General features: G+C 44.6%; 1 protein-coding gene across 1 annotated transcript in view; it reads right to left on the bottom strand.

Moving 5' to 3' along the window:
• Positions 1-2,075: 2,075 nt before the first annotated feature.
• The window catches only part of LOC138651027 (neurotrophin-4-like), a 106,204-nt gene continuing 83,705 nt past the window's right edge, over positions 2,076-24,574 (bottom strand). The window contains exon 2 of the mRNA XM_069740957.1: positions 2,076-4,093. Coding sequence (XP_069597058.1) covers positions 3,365-4,072 — 708 coding nt within the window. The 5' untranslated portion in view covers positions 4,073-4,093 and the 3' untranslated portion in view covers positions 2,076-3,364. The remainder of the gene's footprint in view (positions 4,094-24,574) is intronic.

The raw sequence follows: 24,574 nt of genomic DNA, 5'->3' as shown, positions 1-24,574 counted from the left end.
ACCATATGAGGGTGCTACATTATATTCTATGGGGGGCTGCATTATACCTTATGAGGGGGTTGCATTATATTTTGTGTGGTGCTGCATTATACCCTATGAGGGGGGCTGCACTATATTCTATGAGGGGCTGCATTATATTCCATGAGGGGGGCTGCATTATATTCTATGAGCGGGCTACATTATATTCCATGAGGTGGGCTGCATTATACTCTATGAGCAGGCTACATTATATTCTATGATGGGGCTGCATTATATTCTATGAGGGGGTTACCCCAACCCCTGCTACATAATTAAGACATGTACTACCTTATATTATACCCTGATATTAGCGTGTTTTAACACACAATTGGTGGTCTTGAATTTATTTCCATGTAGCTACATAGTGGGCCCCAAGAATGATTTTCTCTGGTGGGCCCAAGGTGCTCCAGTCCGATGATGCCCCCAGCGATCACCAAGGTATCCTCTAGCCAAAGAATAGGGCATAGCCTGATTTTTTAAAAATAAGTTTTTAATCGTGGTGTCAAATCAGCACTTCACTTTAAAGGGGTTGTCCAGTTAAAACTAGTTGTCACCTATTTACACTGGTGATAACTTTCTGATCTGTGGGGGTTCAATTATGGGGCCTGCACCGATTTGAAGAACGGATTTTTTTTAAGTCGGATACCTGACCGCAGTTCCATTCATTCTCTATGGATCCGATGGGAAAAGCTGAGTGTAGTGCGTGGAAGCCCCATAAGAGATGAACGGAGTTGGTCAAGAATGTGCACTGACGCTCAATTCTAAGGCCTTGTGCATACAACCAATTTTCTCAGACGAGTGCTATCCGTAGTTTTCTGGGATAGAAAGGATAAAACGTATATGACATTCTATAGGGCTGTGCACATGTCCGATTATCTTCTTTTTTTCCATTTCAGGAAATGTAGACTTTAATCCACAAGGGGGAGTCAGAACCTTGCTATTAAGTATATACGAGGACTAGTGTCCAGTTGCATCCAGCGCACTGGAACGTGTATGGGGGGTTGTAGTCTGGGCATGCTAGGAGTAGTATTTTCACAACAGCTGAAGAACTAAAGGTTCCAGATAACACATAGAAAAATGTCTGGGGCTGTGTTTTGTAAATCCATATATAATATATACATGTGTTGAGTACAGCTGAGCAAAAAGATTCATACTGCTCCGGCATGGCATTCAATCCGGTCCTCCTTGACAGCCGGATCAGCGCAGTCTTCACTTCTGCGACCATTATCCTTGGCTCTTCTAGCGCTAACAAGGCTCTGCTACACGATGCACGTAATGAAATAACACGAAGCCTAGAATCTAGGCATCCTGCAATGTCAGGACATCACGGCGCCCAGGAATGAAGGATACCCTGGTCCAGCTACTACAAAGGACTGGACTGGACGCCAGACAGGGACAGAGACAACTTTTTGCTCAACTCTAGCTGTGATTAATTGATAAATTTAAATAACCAATTACAAAATTTGCATAATAATATTGTTTTTTAAATTGCACCTTTGTTGTCCATGATATCATTTTTCTGTAACGCCGGGTATGTGCACATAGCATACACATTTTGCACAAGGGGTAGACTCCTGCTGGGAGACATATTGGTAATTTACCCATTTATCTTACGGATCAAAGCCTACAACTTTCACCCACCATGTTGCTCTACAAACTCTGAGATACTAGGGGCGGTTTAGTGGGTCGTAAATCTACTTTGGATAAGGCGGAAACGCTGCGGCCATCCTAATAATTGCCGTGCAGGGGTCAATGAGTGAAAAATAGATTTTTTTTTTTCCCACCTGCAGCAGATATTTTGGTTTTCCGGCAAAAAAAAATTAAATAGAGTTAAAAAAAAATGATGCTGCAAAAACGATCAAGTAGACACTAGCGATGAGAGAAAGTGCTCGAATAAGGTGTTATCCGCCATGCTCGCGTGCTAACCAAGTGTCTGCTGCGTGCTCTAAAACTATGTTCAAGACCCCACGGCTGCATGTCTCGCGGCTCCTGCGTGTATTGAGGCTGTCGAACAGCGAGACATGCAGCCGCGGGGACTCGGACATAGTTTTCGAGCACGCAAAAGACACTCGGTTAGGACCCGAGCATGGAGGAAAACACCTTTTTCCGAGCACGCTCTCTCATCACTAGTAGACACCAGAAAAGACGCTTGAGGAGAAACATTTTCCTTTGCCTAAGCTAAGCAGATACACCGCCATCTATAAGAATCCGCGTGCACATATCGTAAAGAAATTTTTTCAGGGCAAGGGTCCTACAACACTACCTCGTCTATCTCCAGGACATTCACCATTTAAGGTTTGAGAGGTGTGAAGGACCACCATACACATTAGACCAACATGGGCCAAACCCACCAATATCAATCGGTTCAGCCGACAGTCTTTGTATGGGACCTTGACAGATGATTGTCGAAGGAGATAAGGATCCGGTGCGTCCAATTTCAGACAGCCGATCCTTCTGTTTTTTAAAGACAAGTAGAGATGTCTGGCAGTGGGAGAAAAGATATCAAAATGTATTAAATCATGTCACTAATACACTCAAGGCCCCTGGTAGTGGACACAACTAATTAGTGATAAGAAGAAATAAAAACAAGACTTCTATTGCGGAGGGAATGATATAATAGTGAGGAATAGGGTAATAAATATTGGGTAAAAAAAAATCATGATGGGAAAAAAAAAAACAGAAAGACAAGGTTGTAACATGCGGTCCATAAAAAGGAAATGACAATAAGTTATATTTCTCAATATATATACACAAATATATATTTATAGATATATAAAATTTACAAATAGAATAACCAATTTATAATAGCTTACAATGTCACCCGCCGGGTAGCGGTGGACAAAAACAAAAATAAGTCAACACACATTCACCAGTTCTACAAAATTATTCATCAAATCCAAATACATTTTTTTTGCATCATCTGTGTAATGTCTACTTAGTGTAGGCATCAAGGGAACGCATAGGGTGTCCACTGGTCATCTCCAAAAATTCAGTTTAGTTGTTTACTGTGCAAATTCGGGACGAAAAGGCACTAAATTTAGAAAGCACTAAGAGGTGACGGCTTTTTGTCTCGCCCCACGTGGACTGAGATCCATATGGCGTCTCTTTGCATCCAGTTTTGGGCTCCTTCCCAACATGGTAAAGTTAAACCACTCCTAATGACAGCTGTTGGTTCACGACTCTTCCATCCCCCAAACGTAGAATGTTTGTGGCATGACTCCAGGAATGTGTGATGTCGGCCATTTATGCCATATTGTAAACAGCTTAAGGAAAACAACAGGAGCTCCATTCGCTTTCCCTAACCACAGTGAACCACAGAGAGGAGAACCCTCTGTCCTCTCCAATTTTACGTCCTCCCTCTTCTGCTCAACAGGGTGCAAACACATGCTGTATCAATCCGGATCCAGCGCCAACCCACAAGCTTTTCATCCATGGTCAACGCTCTTACATAAGACTGCTTTTGTTTGCATTCTGATAACCATTGTCTTTTATCCACTCCACGACACCCATTGGTGGTGCCTCCTTCAGCGTTACACTTGGTCTCAAAAAAGTATTGCTTTAGTGGTCCCGTGAGAGTCTGAATTTCCGATAGGATAGTGACCGTCTTGCCATGCATATCGATGGCCGAGAGCTTATTAGTCACCCATTCATGCTTGGAATCACACACAGAAAGTTCTCCTCTCCGAGAAGGACTGATTGCATCTGACCCCTGTGCCCGTTTCACCCGAGAAGTCCTGTTGGCCGGTTCTGAATGTGATACCAACTCTTCTGCCAAAAACAAAAGCGGAGGTCCGGAGGGTTCCTGTCTAGTGAGGGCCACTCTTGGGGAATAATGGTTCCACTCTTTGCCAGCCATGTCAGGATATGTAGTTGTCAAGTCCGGGTAGAAGTCATCGTGGAGTCCTTCAGTGAAATTAAAGAAGTTCTGCAGATGGTCCATGGAGTTGGAGGAATTCTTAGGACCATAATCCCAGTCAGTAGTCTGGTTTCGGAAGGGGGCAGCTTTGATGGCACAAAGGTATGAGATCACCATGACATAAAGGCGGAGGTGCATTACTTAATCCACCTCAAACAACTGTAAAGAGAACAGAGAATACTGTTACATAAATGTCTTCATATACATATAATTATATCAATTTAGAAATCTAAAACCTAGATCATTATTACTAGTACAGTATCACACAACTAACGAAACATCCAATGAATACTTTCCATAAGGCTGGTTTCATACAGTACATTCGACTTGGTTGGAGTATGTACCATGTTGTGTGTCTCAGACGCGAGTCTCCTGACCCGAGTTCAAAAGAAACCTCAACGTATATGAGGCTGTCGAGCTTGGGTCAAGAGACACGTGGCCAGTCTCCGTGAAAGCCTGATGTGCCTAACTTCTTCTTTCATTGGTGGTTAACTGGCCCTGAGATTGGATAGTTTAGCCACCTAAAACGTTTACTACCATAGTAAGTGATGTCAAATTGTTAGGATATGTCAGTGGTCCCCAACTCCAGGCCTCGAGGGCCGCCAACAGTGCAGGTTTTCAGGATTTCCTTAGTATTGCACAGGGGTTGGAATCATCACCTGTGCAGATGATCACATTACCACCGATGCAATACTAAAGAAATCCTGAAAACCTGCACTGTTGGCGGCCCTCGAGGCCTGGAGTTGGGGACCCCTGGGATATGTCATCACGTCCTTAGTGGTGGAAGTTTTACCTCCACTGATCATTGTAGGTATCATAAATGGTGGGAGGGTTCCTTAGTGTGAGACATGGGACCTCACTCTATACAGATGGAGAGCTTCTGAGTACAGGTGGACTCTCTCCTGGACCAGGTGCATCAATTCATTTGAATGGCTGATTGTAAGGTTACTATTCACTGTAACCAAAATCCAAGAATTTATTAAGGCCCTTAGGCAAGAAGAAAAAATTATGGTGGAACCCTATCTAACTCACTACTGCCAAAAGCCAACCTAAGTGGGTCCTCACATCTCTCTAGGTTTACCCTTTGTTGCCAGCTTTAATTTTTAGAATTTATTTTCGGTCTAACTACTCCTACATTTTGAGATGAAGCAAGTACCTGTATATCCACTTCAACCATAGCAATGCCACAAATGTTTTCGTAAAAATTAATTGAAGGTTTCTTTGCAAAAAACATCCGAAGAAAGCAACAAAGAAGTAACACAAGAAAAGTCAATGACTGTGTTTTATGGTATGAATTGGAGCCAAGGTATATCTCAAAGGACATGAAGAACCTCAATACCAGGAGGAAAATAATTATTTATATGATGACCAACTGTACAAGCGTCTCTCTAGACCTGATGTTTAAAGGGGTCCTCCAGTTACTACAAGTTATCACCTATCCACATGCGATAACAAATATATCAGTGAAATTCCTAATACTGAAATCCCACCAATCTCCATAAAGCTGGACTTGAATGGAGCGGCTGTATCACTTGTGTGCAGCCATTCCATTCAGTCTCCATAGGACTACCAGAGATTTACTTGGTGATCTCAAGCAGTTTTATAGAGATTGCAAAGGGTGGTAGTGCACATGCATGACCGCCGCTCTACTTCCAAGAGTGGGATTCAAGTCCTACATTCTGGCAATCGGTGGGGGCTGCAGCGGTCTACTAGCTTGATCTAAGCTGAGCGTTTGGGCATCAACATCTACCAACACAGTATCGCAAACTAATGCTTTCTTTTTCAAAGGTGGCTTTCTTGAACCATGTCTCCTGATATGTTGAGCCAAGAGGAAAAGTAAGAACGGCCATATTTGTAGGTATTCTGACCTAGAAGCCTTGTTTTCAGAGAAAAATATCTAAGCACACATCACCAAAGAAGTAGTGGTTACATGGTTTTCCGCATCCTCATCCAATTTCACAATAATTTAAAGTCTGCTAAAGTGTCGCATAAACTTTTTGATACAAAACAAGAAAAAGTTTGACTTTTCTTACTAAGAGGCACTGAGCTAGTATTTGGGGTCACGTCAAGTGATACAAGCTTAATGGGTCTCGGAAGAGGTAAAATACTTGGCCATCGCTTTTATACTTGGGGGTCACAGTCTCGTTAACAGCACAACAGTTGCATTTTATTCCAAGGTGACTCTTTCCAGAACCCATGTGCTTGGGTCTAAGCTAGATGACTCTGTACCACAACATATTCCATAGAAACAATGGGCAACCTCAGCCACTTTTTCAAGGATGCCCTGGCACCTTCTGGACAGTCATCAGCTATCAGCTGCTATGCCACATGCATTCAGAAAATGTACCTGACCACTAGCGTGCATAATTTTCACAGTTCCAAAATGTACAGAGAGTGGTCCCTTGTTAACGCAGTCCAAGTCCACAATTTGCAACCGGGGATACTGTTATGATCTGGTGGCCTTGGAGCAACATGAGACGTACTCTGGAGAAGGTGACACCTGTACTGACCGCAAATCCTGAACCTAGCAGCGCAACTAGAAGTAGCCGTGGGGGGTACCTAACACTCCCTAGACCCCTCGGCACAGCCTAAGAAACTAACTACCCCTAAAGACAGAAACAGGAAACCTATCTTGCCTCAGAGAAAATCCCCAAAGAATAGACAGCCCCCACAAATATTGACTGTGAGAGGAGAGGGAAAAAACACACGCAGACATGAAATCAGGATTTAGCATAGGAGGCCATACTAACTAAATAGAAAGAATAGAACAGAGTACTATGCGGTCAGTATTAAAACACTAGAAAATATCCACCACAGAAAATACAAAACATCACATCTGACTAAAGACATGGAGGTTATATCTGCATCTCCAGAGACACAGCAAGGCTGCAAAAAATACTTCACAGACAAAGCTGGACAAGACAAAACATGGAAATGCACAGAACTATAAGGTCCACAGCAGGTGGACAGCAAAAACAAAGCCAGGACTTATCTTTGAAGAAAAGCACAGCGAACAGGAGAGACCAGAAGGGATGTGAATCCTCCAAAAACAATGGACAACTGGCAGGGACTAAAGAGTCCTGCAAAGCTATATACCCCAGTCAGTTTTGCAATTAGTAGATACACCTGTCCAATCCTGCAGTCCAGGCACAACTGCATTACCCTCTACAACCACCGGAAGGAGCCCAAAAGCTGAATTCACAACAGGATACCACCCATTTCAGAGTAATAATTTAAGTGTAGCCCAGCGCACACCGCTTAATTTGTCATACATTGGCATTCATGTGCTCTGGGTACCGTTTGAACCCTTTTATTTTGCAGCATCCAACATACGATAACCCATTAACCCTTACTAGAATCTCCCAGATGTAGGGCTTCTTGCACTACAACGTTCTCCATCAGTCACAAGGCACCAACACTGGCTCCTCTGACAACTCTTCTTCCGTCAGGTAGGCATCCAGGTGTCATCAGGAATGGCAACACCATTGGCACAACGATTCAACAGATCCTACTCTACATACAGGAAGTGTCTGGACTTAGTAGTGGAAAACTTATCTTCTAGAATAGAATAGAGTGCAGGGCAGATCTCAGAGCCTCAACAAAGCAGTTAGAGAATGTATCTGTTTACAAACCATTGACTAGCTCCGACAACAGAACTGTCTCCCAAATTGGGAAGATAGGAGAAGAGGGACCCATGCTGAGATGTCCTACGTGAGTCACGGCAATTTTATTTTTCACACTAAGCCACTTCCCTAAACTCTTATAGTTCTTTATATGTGACCTTACAGAAAAATGACTCCGTGTAAAGCCCATGAGTGTTCACACTCAGTATGTTCCCCTTACACAGTATGATGCCCCCACAATATATTCCCCACACACATTATGATGCTCCTACAGTATATTGCCAATACAGTATGATGCCCCCAGTACATTGCCCAACACACAGAATGATGGCCTGACTCCTATCACATAGAGGTCTACAGATCCCCCCCAACATAGTATGATGCCTCCAGGGGTCCGATACACAGTTTTATGTTCACATATGCCCACACAAGGTATGATGCCCCCAAGGTCACTCCTAGTAGTATGATATCCCCGGCTCCCACACATTATAATTCACCCACAGTCCGTCACATATTATGATGCCTCTACACAGTCATTCCCCATAGAGTATAATGCACCCCACAGTTTCCCCAAAGTATCCCACACACAAGCATCCAACTTGCCTGTGTGCCCTGTCACATCCTTGCTCTTCTGCTACTTAGTTGGTTTCTGCTTTTCAGTCAAGTCACCTGAAGGTCCTTCTCCACCCAGATAGAGTGGTGGAGCAAGGATCTGAGAACTCCCTGCTCCACCATTAAATTCAACTGTATGGGAGTCCTGAAGACACAGATATAGTTTATGTTGGGATGTGACGGTGGGGAGGATGGCATTGGACCTCACTGACAACTCCCAATTGTTTTATGTGTCTAAAATGCATTGTATTTTGCTGTTATCCCTTGTAAGCTGCAGTTCCTGTTAGGTATGACAGGGTTAACTGTAAGGCTGGCCCATAGTGAGGAGGAGGATTGAGAATCTGTGGATTAGTTACAAGGTTAGAATAGTTAGTTAAGACAAAGGAAGAGAGAAGAAAAGGACACCCGGAGAAAATAGGTGATCATCATCTGGTGTGTTTGGTGTGGTAAAGATAGGAGAAATCAGTGAAAAGGCGCTTAAGTGAAACCCCATCGGTGACAGCGGAATTCTACCTAGCAGGCAAGTTGGAAAACTGTAGGCTGGAACTTTATTAGTGTCCCTAAGGGTCTCTAGGGACTGGATAAGTGTCGGCCGAACCTTGGAAGCTGCTTGTCTGAGAGAGGCATAGTCAGCAAGGTTTGGGCACACTGAGTAGGGTGACAGCAACATGTGCATCATTGCGTGTTTCCCGAAAAGAGGGCTGAAGGATACTGATCACCAGGGAAAAGCTCAGGTTAAAGTGACACTATTTATGAAAGGATGAATGTCTCCGATCTGTACTGACTGTGCCACTGAATATGTTTACTGAAAACAAAGCAAAGGAAAAGACAATTGCATCTCCTGCTGTCCCTTGTGTTCATGTCGAACTGTAAGTAAAAATGATTTTGTTTTTATGAACTGGTGTGGTTTCCCTTCTGTGAGGTCGATGGGAATTGGAACCGTACAATGAGTGGTGGACCAGAGCTGGGAGGTGTCCATCACGGTAACATATATACCCCAACGCAAGACCCCGTTTTTCTCTAGCATACTGGGGCATGGAAGACGAGAACCTCAACCACACCTACTGCACCGACCAACGTTACAGGGACCTACCCTCCTCCCAGGACTAATCTCCAAATTCGAAACTGTCCTGCTGGACCTTGAAGTGTTTACATAGTAACATAGTTATTAAGGTTGAAGGAAGACTTTAAGTCCATCTAGTTCAACCCATAGCCTAACCTAACATGCCCTAACATGTTGATCCAGAGGAAGGCAAAAAAAAACCCATGTGGCAAAGAGTAAGCTCCACATTGGGGAAAAAAAGTCCTTCCCGACTCCACATACGGCAATCAGACTAATTCTCTGGATCAACACCCTATCATGGAATCTAGTGTATATACCCTGTAACATTATACTTTTCAAGAAAGGTATCCAATCCCCTCTTAAATTTAAGTAATGAATCACTCATTACATCATACGGCAGAGAGTTCCATAGTCTCACTGCTCTTACAGTAAAGAATCCGCGTCTGTTATTATGCTTAAACCTTCTTTCCTCCAGACGTAGAGGATGCCCCCTTGTCCCTGTTTCAGGTCTATGATTAAAAAGATCATCAGAAAGGTCTTTGTACTGTCCCCTCATATATTTATACATTATAATAAGATCACCCCTTAGTCTTCGTTTTTCCAAACTAAATAGCCCCAAGTGTAATAACCTATCTTGGTATTGCAGACCCCCCAGTCCTCTAATAACCTTGGTCGCTCTTCTCTGCACCCACTCTAGTTCAGCTATGTCTTTCTTATACACCGGAGACCAGAACTGTGCACAGTATTCTAAGTGTGGTCGAACTAGTGACTTGTATAGAGGTAAAATTTTGTTCTCCTCATGAGCATCTATGCCTCTTTTAATGCATCCCATTATTTTATTTGCCTTTGTAGCCTGACACTGGTCACTAAATGTGAGTTTGTCATCCACTTATACTCCCAGATCTTTTTCATTGACGGTTTTGCCCAGAGTTTTAGAATTAAGCACATAATTATACATCTTATTACTTCTACCCAAGTGCATGACCTTACATTTATCCCCATTAAAGCTCATTTGCCATTTGTCAGCCCAAGCTTCTAGTTTACATAAATCATCCTGTAATATAAAATTGTCCTCCTCTGTATTGATTACCCTGCAGAGTTTAGTGTCATCTGCAAATATTGAAATTCTACTCTGTATGCCCCCTACAAGGTCATTAATAAATGTAAGAAAGAAGAGGGCCCAATACTGACCCCTGTGGTACCCCACTGCTAACCGTGACCCAGTCACAGTGTGCTCCTTTAATAACCACCCTTTGTTTCCTATCCCTGAGACAGCTCTTAACCCACTTACACATATTTTCTCCTATCCCCATTATTCTCATTTTATGTATCAACCTTTTGTGTGGCACCGTATCAAAAGCTTTTGAAAAGTCCATATACAGTACACTATGTCCACTGGGTCCACGTTCCTTAACTATTTAGGCTAGTTCCATTACAGGAACAGAAAAGTGGACCTTCTGTAAGTAATTTATATGTCTGGAATCTGACTATAATAGGGTCAGTTTGGTTCCTATTAAGGTGTCCACCAGGACGGAAGAATAAATGTTCTCTTCCATTGAATATGAGGGAACTTGCAACCGATGTGTGAACCTTGCCTTCTACATATATCATGAACATGTGGGCAGAAGTTCTTCTGGAATTTTTGGAATACAATTGAAACATTCTAGAATCAGTGATCAGTAGATTATGCTAAACTGGGCCGCAAACAAGACATACAGTCCCGTTTTTAAGATTATTTACTAAAATCTCCTCCCAAAAAATAACATTAGAAGATTATAGGAATTTCCAAACAGTCACATCCCTGCAATCTTCTGTGTTCTGTGGTCTAGTTGTCCACCTGCGTCTCTTCTCGTAAGCAGTAAATTGTAAAACTTTAATAGTTACAATTTTCTAGCATTTTGGATATGAAAGCCGACATTTAGCAAGTTCCGTTGTAAAAATTCACAGGAGTTGAACTTCAGAGACGGAGGAGAAATGCTCCTCAGATTTCTTCTTGACATAGTTGGTTAATTTACAAGACAATTAAGTCAAATCCATACTTGACTGGAATTGCTGGGTCTTGACCTGCTATGTGGCGCTATAGTATATATCAGTAAGCCGGTTAATCCTGAGACACAGATGGAGAAATGTAGAGAAGTGGGAAGAGAGGATTTCTGAAAAACTCCCTTAATGGCCATATGCCAAGTAGTGGTAGTAATATTTTGCCTCCACCATTTTTGATCTTATCCATGCACCTAGTCATGGAGTGACACATCCCGACCACCTTACGGCTGCAATGGTTGGAAACCTCAGAACTTCTCTTTAGTTGTAAACTAACAAGGCAGAGATGCAACTCAAAGCTCCCGAGTTCCAATGCAAAATGTTTGAACACCTTCTAACTCAACAACCATGTGCCATTTATATTATTCATGAAAGAAGGGCTTTTGGTCCCACTCAACCACTGGAGCTTCTGACCTGGCCCTATAGCATCACCCCTGTTTTTAAGTAAGCCATACACATGGGATCAGATTTTGCAATTACTGAAGAGTGAAAAAAGTGAACTGTCAAATTATTTTTCGTCTGTCATTGTCTGAAACCACCATAGCCTCCACAGGTCTCTTATCTGCCTGCTGACTTCTCCCGTAGCTCAACAATGTCCCTGCTGACTCCGTCCTTAGCTCATCTGTATTCCAGAAAATGTGTTCTTCAGCTCACCTATATTCCAGACTGCTTTTTCCCTAACTTGTCTCTATGTCAGGTCAAAACACTGCATCCCAGCATTGCACTGTGGCTACCCGCTCCTTCCTCACTTTCTCTTGTGCAGAATAAACTCTTTTACAAGCTCTCCATTCTTTGACTGCTCTTTCCTCAGTTAATTCCACCTCCAAGCTCATCTGTTTCCCTGCTCACTCCTCCCCTGTTCATCTATGTACTTGCCCACTCCTTCCCCTGTTCATATACTGTATGTGCCTTCCTACTCCTTCTTTTACTCATCTATGTGCCCACTCACTCCTTCCCCTGCTTATCTTTGCGCCTACTTACTCCTTCCCCTGCTCATCTATGTGCTCTCCCACTCCTTCCCCCAATCATCTATATTCCTGCCCGCTTGCTCCTTCCACTGCTCATCTATGTGCCTGCCCACTCGCTCTGTACCCTGCTCATCTCTGTGCTCCCCACTCCTTGTCCTGCTCACCTATGTGCTCACCCACTCCTTGCCCTGCTCATCTATGTGCTCCCGCCTCCTTGTCCTGCTCATCTATGTGCTCACCCACTCCTTGTCCTGCTCATCTATGTGCTCACCCACTCCTTGCCCTGCTCATCTATGTGCTCACCACTCCTTGTCCTGCTCATCTATGTGCTCACCCACTCCTTGTCCTGCTCATCTATGTGCTCACCCACTCCTTGCCCTGCTCATCTATGTGCTCACCACTCCTTGTCCTGCTCATCTATGTGCTCACCCACTCCTTGTCCTGCTTATCTATATGCCTGCTCACTCCTCCTTGTCCTGCTCATCTATGTGCTCACCCACTCCTTGTTCTGCTCATCTATGTGCTCACCCACTCCTTGTTCTGCTCATCTATGTGCTCAACCACTCCTTGTCCTGCTTATCTATGTGCTCACCCACTCCTTGTCCTGCTTATCTATATGCCTGCTCACTCCTTCCCCTGCTCATCTATGTGCTCGCTCACTCTTTCCCCTGCTAACCTATGTGCCTGCTTGCTCCTTCCACTGCTCATCTATGTGCCTGCCCGCTCACTCTGTACCCTGCTCATCTATGTGCTCACCACTCCTTGTTCTGCTTATCTATATGCCCGCTCGCTCTGTACCCTGCTCATCTATGTGCTCACCACTCCTTGTTCTGCTCATCTATGTGCTCACCCACTCCATGTCCTGCTTATCTATGTGCTCACTGTTGTGAATTCTGCTCTTAGGCTCCCTCCGGTGGTTGTTGTTGGTAATGCAGTTATTCCTGAGCTGCAGTCTTGGACAGGTGTTTCTGCTAATTGCAATTCGGACTGGGGTATTTAGCTTTGCAGGACTCATTAGTCCTTGCCAGTAGTCAATGTTCCTTTGGAAGTGTTGGTCCTCTGCCTGGCCCTCCTGCTTGTTGCCAATTCAGCAAAGATAAGTGTTTGGGGGTTTTTTAGACACACTGCTGTGTGTTTATTTTCTGTGCTGTTCTTGCTTCTATTTTGTTCCTGCTAGACTGTGCCTGATGTTTTTCTCAGTCTAGTTGGATTCGCTGGAGTCGCAGATATACTCTCCACATCTTTAGTTAGGTGGTGGAGTTTTTGTATTTTTCTGCTGTGGATATTTTGTAGTGTTTTATGCTGACCGCATAGTATCCTGTACTATCCTTTCCTATCTAGGTAGAAGTGGCCTCCTTTGCTTATCCCTGTTTTCTGTCTGTATGTGTCTTTTCCTCTCCTACTCACAGTCATTATTTGTGGGGGGCTACCTATCCTTTGGGGGTCTACTCTGAGGCAAGAGAGTTTTCCTATTTCCATCTTTAGGGATATTTAGTTCTCCAGCTGTGTCGAGGTGTCTAGGTCTGGTTAGGCACACCCCACGGCTACTTCTAGTTGCAGTGATAGGATCAGGGTTTGCGATCAGTAAAGTTACCACTGCTCCAGCGAAGGTCTTTTCATGCTGCTCCAAGGCCACCTGATCATAACAGCTCACCCACTCCTTGTCCTGCTTATCTATGTGCTCACCACTCCTTGTCCTGCTTATCTATATGCCTGCTCACTCCTTCCCCTGCTCATCTATGTGCTCGCTCACTCTTTCTCCTGCTAATCTATGTGCCTGCTTGCTCCTTCCTCTGCTCATCTATGTGTCCACCCTCTTGCTTCTTTCTCTACTCATCTATGTGCCCGACGCTCGCTCAGTGCCCTGCTCATCTTTGTGCTCACCCACTCCTTGTCCTGCTTATCCCTCACCAGTACTTCCCCTTTTATTTGTTACACCTTTCCTTTTCCTGTTCCTCTATGTATGTGCTCAGTCCTTACCTACATCACCTATACTCCTGCCCACACCATCCTCAGCTCATCTCTGTGCCCCACCACATCTACATTCTCCAGCTTTTCTATGTGCCAGATTATACTTCCTCTAACTTTCCTTTAATAAGAACCTGATGTGTGATAAACAATAGTAAATCGACAGATACAATTATTTAGGCTCAGAAAAGTGCCACCAGAACAGTAAAAGGTTGTTGTAGGGAAATACACAATTTAAAGGCATTTTCCTCTTTTCCATCAAATTTTTGTACCTAAAAACAATAAAATTAGCATAGCCAGTGAGCCGAGATATTGGCTGCACCACACTCACTTGTGCTCTAGTCGTGACGTCAATGCTGCAGACTGTCAACAAAAACCGGAAGCAGCGGTGGAGATAATATTAGATGGGGTTAATAGAAAAATACGCCTCTCTAAAATTACACATTTATGTCCTCAATAAAAATCATGACAAGTGTAAATGTAAAAAATGCTATGTAGGTTCATAATAGGTTTAACGAATTTCTGAGAAATTTAATACCACTGTCAAAGGAAATTATGGAAGGAAAAGCCAAGATAATATATTATTTGGGGGGTTTATTTTTGCCAAAGACAGATGTACAATATGATTATTACCGTAACCCACACATCAACTTATATTAATATTCCAAAACGAGATTGAGCATATAGGAAAAACTGAGGAGCAAAAAGCGCAATAGGGTCTTATTCGATGTTAAAGGGCAATAAGATGCAGGGAATTGCTCAGCCGGTAAGTTTGTGTATCATACAATAAGGATCAAGATTAAATTTGTCAGCTGTTGCAGTCCCATGGGATAAAAAATACTTTAAATTCCAGAAGAAAAACAATAGGTGGACCGTCTGTGCTGCTGATGGAGATCCGAAAGAATGTTCCAGGATACAAATTAGTAATGATGCGGTTCTACTGTCAACATGTTTCAAAGTCTTCAGACTTCTTCATCAGGTATGTGGTTATATCCTGTTGAAAAAGTCTGAAGACTTTGAAACGCGTTTATAATAAAACCGCATCAAGTCTCCTTTGCATCCTGGACCACTCTTTCGGATCTCCATCACCTATTTCTCTTCTGAGATTGAGCATATGCATCACAGCTCCATTCATTGTCTACGGGACTGCCATAGATAACCAAACAAAGCGTCCTACAGAACAGAATCTTAGATTCGAAGTTGGTCCCACCGAACCTCCGTGTTCTTCAGAGCCCTTTTTTCCGGTGGTCACTGTTCATTGGATAGGGGATAACTTAAAATCCTAAAACCCTTTAACTCTACAAAGACTGTGGATGGGTGGTCAGCTCACGCAGCTATCCTCTCTTCCTTGTACATCATAAAATAAAGAAGCACATTGTTCCTTTTGGTGTAACTCAAAAGGAGCAAGTTGAAGCTCCTTGGCCCAATGCAAATTTTGTAACAAGCCCACCAACCTTCTCATAATTTGTTGTACTGATTTGTTTTCATTTGACAGCATAAATTTTCTGAACCAAGTACAACCAGAACTTGGGCACCTCCTATAGGTACACCCTTAGGTCAACCCATCTTCTTTGGATTATAAATTCTTATTTCCAGGGTCCCTTTTTAGTGATTTAATCAACATCTGCCTTGTATTTGTGATATGTAAAATTGGCAGGAGTCATCTTCAAAGCCATGAAGTTGACCAGAACCTACTGGGCAAGGGTCTTCAACAAGCTGAAGGGTTTTGAGCCCGGCATGGTTCTGTCTATAGCCATAACATTTACCTGGTGGAGCACGATCCATGGAGCTTTGCGGGAAGGCAGTGAAATATTTATAGTACATAAAAAAGAAGCACGTGTGGAGATGTAGGAACGTTTCGAATATGCTTTTGATCTGGACATCTCTTGAGTCTAGAAGACTTGGTGAAAACAGTATGTATGTTTCAAATTATCTTCCCTCCAGCGATACGGAGAAACTGATATACACTTGCACATAGACAGAGACTCGGAAGGGATCACATTGCTTTCATCCACACCAGCTTGGTCCCTGGCCAAGAACCTGAGCACGCTCCTCCGGCACAGATCAAATAGACTTCTGTAATTCCACCCCAGGCTCAGGTTAATCCTCACATAGGGACTGAAGAACAGATCGAAACCCGCCCGTCTCTATTCTGGCGCTGATATAACTGATAAGCACCATGCCACCCAGCTGCTGCCTTGTTGGCGTGCTGACATGGAGTGGCTGCCCCTGGGGACAGGTTCTTCTTGTAGCTTGGCCTCCAGCTGTTTTTACTGGCATGGTTGACTTAGTGTAAGTGAGCGGTCGTACCCATCATAGCTCAATCCGTCTAACTATGGCACGTTGTCATTCGTATGGCTCTTCTTGTGAATGTTAACTATTTGCTTACTCCTTACATTTTAACCTACAGCAAGCAGGATCCTGTCGCCTGTGGATATATTGGGTGCCCCTGAAATGCTGAAAGAGTCATCATCACTGATGCTCAAAACATGGGTTAATATGATGCGAGAATTGGTGCAAAATTATTAAAAGCTACCAGACAGAACCTGTATTTTAGGGCATCTTTAGTGGGGAGGGTATTGCCTACACAGAATGATAATGCATACATGTGATGCTTCTCTGAGCTTCATACTGGTTGACAGGGGGCATGTGAGGGCTCCTTGAACTCATTTAGGCCTGAAAAGCTGGTTCCCTTCTTTAGGTGCTCTTCAAATGGAGAATATGGTGCCCACCATAAGTTCCTTTTCTGTAACCGTGGACAAATATTCTGCATCTCTATGTGATTTTAGAGATGATAGGATCAGGAAAATCCAGAAATATTATGATTTCGAGCAATTTGAAGGGGTCGGTAAAGGCACCTCTGCACTTCTGTAGGGGTCTAGTGTCCCTATAGGTTTCTGATTTCTTATGGTATGCTCAATTGCTCAATGCAGGATATCTCCGAAATATAGAGAAGTACAAATCACTATAAGTGTACGCAAGGTCTACAGATCAAAATCCTCAGCAAATTTTAATTTCACTGCAGAAATGTCAGATTTCCCTGTACGGACTTCATATTAAATGCCGGGTGTCCCTGTACAGACTTCAAGCTGCCCCTGTACAGATTTCGTATTTAGCACCGGGTGCCCCTGTACGGACTCCATATTCAGCCCTGGGTGCCCCTGTACAGACTCCATATTCAGCACCGGGTGCCCCTGTACAGACTCCATATTCAGCACCGGGTGCCCCTCTACAGACTTCATATTCAGCACCGGGTGCCCCTATATGGACTCCATATTCATTGCCGGGTGCCCCTGTACAGGCTCCATATTCAGTGCCGGGTGCCCCTGTACAGACTCCATATTCAGTGCCGGGTGCCCCTGTACAGACTCCATATTCAGTGCTGGGTGCCCCTGTATGGACTCCATATTCATTGCCAGGTGCCCTTGTACATACCCCATATTCATTGCTAGGTGCCCATGTACAGACTCCATATTCAGTGCCGGGTGCCCCTGTACAGACTCCATATTCAGCGCCGGGTGCCCCTGTGCAGACTCCATATTCAGTGCCGGGTGCCCCTGTAGAGACTCCATATTCATTGCCAGGTGCCCTTGTACAGACTCCATATTCAGTGCCGGGTGCCCCTGTACAGACTCCATATTCAGCGCTGGGTGCCCCTGTACAGACTCCATATTCAGCGCCGGGTGCCCCTGTACAGACTCCATATTCAGCACCGGGTGCCCCTGTACAGACTCCATATTCAGCGCCGGATGCCCCTGTACAGACTCCATATTCAGTGCCGGGTGCCCCTGTACAGATTTCATATTCAGCACCGGGTGCCTCTGTACAGACTTCATATTCAGCACCGAGTGCCCCTGTACAGATTTCATATTCAGTGCCGGGTGCCCCTGTACGGACTCCATATTCAGCACCGGGTGCCCCTGTTCAGACTCCATATTCAGCGCCGGGTGCCCCTGTACAGACTTCATATTCAGCAACGGGTGCCCCTGTATGGACCCCATATTCAGAACCAGGTGCCCCTGTACGGCTCCATATTCAGTGCCGGGTGCCCCTTTACAGACTCCATATTCAGTGCCGGGTGCCCCTGTATGGACTCCATATTCATTGCCAGGTGCCCTTGTACAGACTCCATATTCATTGCCAGGTGCCCCTGTACAGACTCCATATTCAGCGCCGGGTGCCCCTGTATGGACTCCATGTAAACCACTGTAACATGTACCTACGGCTTAAGTGTTAATAATCCCTCTCCATAGTTAGACCTAATGTCACGGCCCTGACTTTGCGGGCATCTCCATCACTGACCACGGTGACCCACGCTCGCCCGCACATTCATAGGTCCCTTTATAAAGCTGAATGATAACAGTAATGTGCTGTATCTAATAAACAAGGCCCGAGGATACGTGAGGATACGGCACCATAGCAACCCATATTTAGCCCTAGTGATAGCGTACGGCTCCACGCTTCTGGGAATACATCTAAACAAGGCCTGTAGTTTGCAGAGTTGCCATTGTGAGACCCCAACACTTGGCAATGGAGCAGAGATTACAGCGGCAGCGAGATTTTATGTGCGGCAGTAATCATCCGGAGGGACTCGGTAAAGAGAGAAAACACATCAAATTACTGCCTTGATCTCTTATAAACAGCCTAAGCCTTGTAAAGCTCGAGTTGGCAGAAAACAGGTTAACTCGTGGTGGGAAGACGGCAGAAAGCAGGAAGCTGGGGTCTTGATATAATTACGTTCTGTTATGGCTGCAGAGCTGGCGCGTTTCGCTCTTGTTTTTTAGTGTTTAATGTAAGACATCATTAACGTGAACCATGTGTTCTGCAGAAATCCGACAGGTTTATATTGTTTAAACAGTTTACCTTTGTCTGTGCTTGGAAACATCGGATCACCAACGAAAAGGAAGGAGGCATTATTAATCACCTCACCAAAGCCAACTGGATTTTCTCGAGGTTATAGGAAAAGACCATGGAGGGGGCAAAACTGCAAGATCAATGAGGAGCTGGACTCGCAGTTTACCTCCTTTTCATAATTCTATTGTGAGATCACCTCTTTAGGCGTCATTCACACAATTAGTATTTTGAATATAAATTACCTATTTTATTAATTTTTTTTACTATAGAAAAACCTTTTGTAAAATGTATAAAAAATGATGTTACAGGCCTGTCCCAGGTCCGGGCTCCGCTCCTTTCACCCTGGTCCGCTAAAGTCTCTTGTGTTCGACTTCGGGGTTTACAAGTAGCCCGGCGTGTCCCTACGTGATAATCACAATCTTGTGTCTTGGTATTAAGAATCTTAGTTTTTCTGTGCGCCATGACCTGTCTTGGTCTTCCAAGACCTCTGTTCCCTGTTACCGATCTTTCAGGGCCTTTGTTACCTGTTCCTGGTCTTTCAGGACCTCTGCTACCTGTTCCCAGTTTTTCGGGACCTCTGCTACTTGTTTCCAGTCTTTCAGGACCTCTGCTACCTATTCCTAGTGTTTCAGGACTTCTGCTACCTGTCCTGGGATTCCGGGACCTCTGCTACCTGTTCCTGGGATTCCAGGACCTCTGCTACCTGTCTGTGGTCTCCAAGACCTCTGTTCCCAGTCTTTCAGGACCTCTGTTACTTGTTCCTGATGTTTCAGAACCTCTTCTACCTAGTCCTAGTCTTTCAGGACCTCTGTTACCTGTTCCCAGTCTTTCAGGACCTCTGCCAACTGTTCCTGGTCTTTCAGGACCTCTTCTACCTATTCCCAGTCTTTCAAGACATCTGCTACCTGTTCCCAGTCTTTCAGGACCTCTGCCAACTGTTCCTGGTCTTTCAGGACCTCTTCTACCTATTCCCAGTCTTTCAAGACCTCTGCTACCTGTTCCCAGTCTTTCAGGACCGCTGTCACCTGTTCCCGGTCCTTGAGGACCTTTGCCAACTGTTCCTGGTCTTTCAGGACCTCTGCCACCTGTTCCCGATCCTTCAAGAGCTCTGCCAACTGTTCCCAGTCTTTCAAGACCTCTTCTACCTATTCCCAGTCTTCCAGGACCTCTGCCACCTGTTCCCGGTCCTTCAGGACCTCTGCCACCTGTTCCCGGTCCTTCAGGACCTCTGCCAACTGTTCTCGGTCTTTCAGGACCTCTTCTACCTGTTCCCAGTCTTTCAGGACCTCTGCCACCTGTTCCCGATCCTTCAGGACCTCTGCCAACTGTTCCCGGTCTTTCAGGACCTCTTCTGTTGTGAATTCTGTGGCTGAATTCACTCCTGTGGTCACAAGTGGTACTGCAGCTTCTGAGCTTCCTCCCTCAGGTGTTCTGGTGAGCTCGTTAACTGCTTCATTACTTAACTCCGCCTGATGCTGCTATCCTTGCTCCTTGTCAATGTTTCAGTGTTGGATCTGAGCTTCTCCTGATTGTTCCTGTGACCTGCTGCTCTGTATAGCTAAGTGCCTTTTGCTTTTTTGTTGCTTTTTTTCTGTCCAGCTTGTCTTTTGTTTTGCTGGAAGCTCTGAGACGCAAAGGGTGTACCCCCGTGCCGTTAGTTCGGCACGGTGGGTTTTTTTTTTGCCCCCTTTGCGTGGTTTTGCTTTAGGGTTTTTTGTAGACTGCAAAGTTCGCTTTACTGTCCTCGCTCTGTCCTAGAATATCGGGCCCCACTTTGCTGAATCTATTTCATCCCTACGTTTTGTCTTTTCATCTTACTCACAGTCATTATATGTGGGGGGCTGCCTTTTCCTTTGGGGAATTTCTCTGGGGCAAGTCAGGCCTATTTTTCTATCTTCAGGCTAGCTAGTTTCTTAGGCTGTGCCGAGTTGCCTAGGTAGTTGTTAGGCGCAATCCACAGCCGCTTTTAGTTGTGTTTAGGATAGGATCAGGTGTGCAGTCTACAGAGTTTCCACGTCTCAGAGCTCGTTCTTGTATTTTTGGGTATTTGTCAGATCACTGTGTGCGCTCTGATCGCTAAGCACACTGTGTTTCTGGATTGCCTTCATAACACCTGTCATTAGCAAACATAACAGTACAAGGAGCCATACTAATGATTCTCAATAGAGGGAAAGAAAAAGTTCTGACATCATTTTTTTTTTTTTTTTTTTCTGCTCTGTGTTCACTTTTTTTTTTCCCCTAGACATTTGGGTGATTCTGGACACAGGTGTGGACATGGATATTCAGGGTCTGTGCTCTTCAATGGATAATCTCGTTATAAATGTACAAAAAATTCAAGATACTATTGATCAGAAATCTATGTTAGAACCAAGAATTCCTATTCCTGATTTGTTTTTTGGAGATAGAACTAAGTTTCTAAGTTTCAAAAATAATTGTAAGCTATTTCTGGCCTTGAAACCTCATTCTTCTGGTAATCCTATTCAACAGGTTTTGATTATTATTTCTTTTTTGCGCGGCGACCCTCAAGACTGGGCATTTTCTCTTGCGCCAGGAGACCCTGCATTGAGTAGTGTCGATGCGTTTTTCCTGGCGCTCGGATTGCTGTACGATGAGCCTAATTCAGTGGATCAGGCTGAGAAAAATTTGCTGGCTTTGTGCCAGGGTCAGGATGATATAGAAGTATATTGTCAGAAATTTAGGAAATGGTCAGTACTCACTCAGTGGAATGAATCTGCGCTGGCAGCTTTGTTCAGAAAGGGTCTCTCTGAGGCTCTTAAGGATGTCATGGTGGGATTTCCTATGCCTGCTGGTTTGAATGAGTCTTTGTCTTTGGCCATTCAGATCGGTCGACGCTTGCGCGAGCGTAAATCTGTGCACCATTTGGCGGTACTGCCTGAGGTTAAACCTGAGCCTATGCAGTGCGATAGGACTATGACTAGAGTTGAACGGCAGGAATACAGACGTCTGAATGGTCTGTGTTTCTACTGTGGTGATTCCACTCATGCTATTTCTGATTGTCCTAAGCGCACTAAGCGGTCCGCTAGGTCTGCCGTCATTGGTACTGTACAGTCCAAATTCCTTCTGTCCATTACCTTGATATGCTCTTTGTCGTCGTTTTCTGTCATGGCGTTTGTGGATTCGGGCGCTGCCCTGAATCTGATGGATTTGGATTATGCTAAACGTTGTGGGTTTTTCTTGGAGCCTTTGCGGTGTCCTATTCCATTGAGAGGAATTGATGCTACACCTTTGGCCAAGAATAAACCTCAATACTGGGCCCAGCTGACCATGTGCATGGCTCCTGCACATCAGGAAGTTATTCGCTTTCTGGTGTTGCATAATCTGCATGATGTGGTCGTGTTGGGGTTGCCATGGCTACAAACCCATAATCCAGTATTGGATTGGAATTCCATGTCGGTATCCAGCTGGGGTTGTCAGGGGGTACATGGTGATGTTCCATTTTTGTCGATTTCGTCATCCACCCCTTCTGAGGTCCCAGAGTTCTTGTCTGATTATCAGGATGTATTTGAAGAGCCCAAGTCCGATGCTCTACCTCCGCATAGGGATTGTGATTGTGCTATCAATTTGATTCCTGGTAGTAAATTCCCTAAAGGTCGATTATTTAATTTATCCGTGCCCGAACACGCCGCTATGCGCAGTTATGTGAAGGAATCCCTGGAGAAGGGACATATTCGCCCATCGTCATCACCACTGGGAGCAGGGTTCTTCTTTGTAGCCAAGAAGGATGGTTCGCTGAGACCGTGTATTGATTACCGCCTTCTTAATAAGATCACTGTTAAATTTCAGTATCCCTTGCCATTGTTATCTGACTTGTTTGCTCGGATTAAGGGGGCTAGTTGGTTCACTAAGATAGATCTTCGTGGTGCGTATAATCTGGTGAGAATCAGGCAAGGAGATGAATGGAAAACTGCATTTAATACGCCCGAGGGTCATTTTGAGTATCTAGTGATGCCGTTCGGACTTGCCAATGCTCCATCTGTGTTTCAGTCTTTTATGCATGACATCTTCCGTGAGTATCTGGATAAATTCCTGATTGTTTACTTGGATGACATTTTGATCTTCTCAGATGATTGGGAGTCTCATGTGAAGCAGGTCAGAATGGTTTTTCAGGTCCTGCGTGCTAACTCTTTGTTTGTGAAGGGATCAAAGTGTCTCTTCGGTGTGCAGAAAGTTTCATTTTTAGGGTTCATCTTTACCCCTTCTACTATCGAGATGGATCCAGTTAAGGTCCAAGCCATCCAGGATTGGATTCAGCCGACATCTCTGAAAAGTCTGCAAAAGTTCCTGGGCTTTGCTAATTTTTATCGTCGCTTCATCTGTAATTTTTCTAGCATTGCCAAACCATTGACCGATTTGACCAAGAAGGGTGCTGATTTGGTTAATTGGTCTTCTGCTGCTGTGGAAGCTTTTCAGGAGTTGAAGCGTCGTTTTTGTTCTGCCCCTGTGTTGTGTCAGCCAGATGTTTCTCTTCCGTTCCAGGTCGAGGTTGATGCTTCTGAGATTGGAGCAGGGGCGGTTTTGTCACAGAGAGGTTCTAATTGCTCAGTGATGAAACCATGTGCTTTCTTTTCCAGGAAGTTTTCGCCCGCTGAGCGTAATTATGATGTGGGCAATCGAGAGTTGCTGGCCATGAAGTGGGCATTCGAGGAGTGGCGTCATTGGCTTGAAGGAGCTAAGCATCGCGTGGTGGTATTGACTGATCATAAGAACTTGACTTATCTCGAGTCTGCCAAGCGCTTGAATCCTAGACAGGCCCGTTGGTCGTTATTTTTTGCCCGCTTCGACTTTGTGATTTCGTACCTTCCGGGCTCTAAAAATGTGAAGGCGGATGCTCTGTCTAGGAGTTTTGTGCCCGACTCTCCGGGTTTATCTGAGCCAGCGGGTATCCTCAAGGAAGGAGTCATTGTGTCTGCCATCTCCCCTGATTTGCGGCGGGTGCTGCAAAAATTTCAGGCGAATAAACCTGATCGTTGTCCAGCAGAGAAACTGTTCGTCCCTGATAGGTGGACTAATAAACTTATCTCTGAACTTCATTGTTCGGTGTTGGCTGGTCATCCTGGAATCTTTGGTACCAGAGAGTTAGTGGCTAGATCCTTCTGGTGGCCATCTCTGTCACGGGATGTACGTACTTTTGTGCAGTCCTGTGGGATTTGTGCTAGGGCTAAGCCCTGCTGTTCTCGTGCCAGTGGGTTGCTTTTGCCCTTGCCGGTCCCAAAGAGGCCTTGGACACATATTTCGATGGATTTCATTTCTGACCTTCCCGTTTCTCAAAAGATGTCAGTCATTTGGGTGGTCTGTGATCGCTTTTCTAAAATGGTCCATCTGGTGCCCTTGGCTAAATTGCCTTCCTCCTCTGATTTGGTACCTTTGTTCTTTCAGCATGTGGTTCGGTTGCATGGCATTCCTGAGAATATTGTTTCTGACAGAGGCTCCCAGTTTGTTTCAAGGTTTTGGCGAGCCTTTTTTCGGTAGGATGGGCATTGACCTATCCTTT

Source organism: Ranitomeya imitator, chromosome 10, assembly GCF_032444005.1.
Source record: "Ranitomeya imitator isolate aRanImi1 chromosome 10, aRanImi1.pri, whole genome shotgun sequence".
In the NCBI taxonomy this organism is placed as follows: domain Eukaryota; kingdom Metazoa; phylum Chordata; class Amphibia; order Anura; family Dendrobatidae; genus Ranitomeya; species Ranitomeya imitator.
The sequence above is the reverse complement of the archived record's forward strand: the minus strand, read 5'-3'. Positions and strand labels throughout refer to the sequence as shown.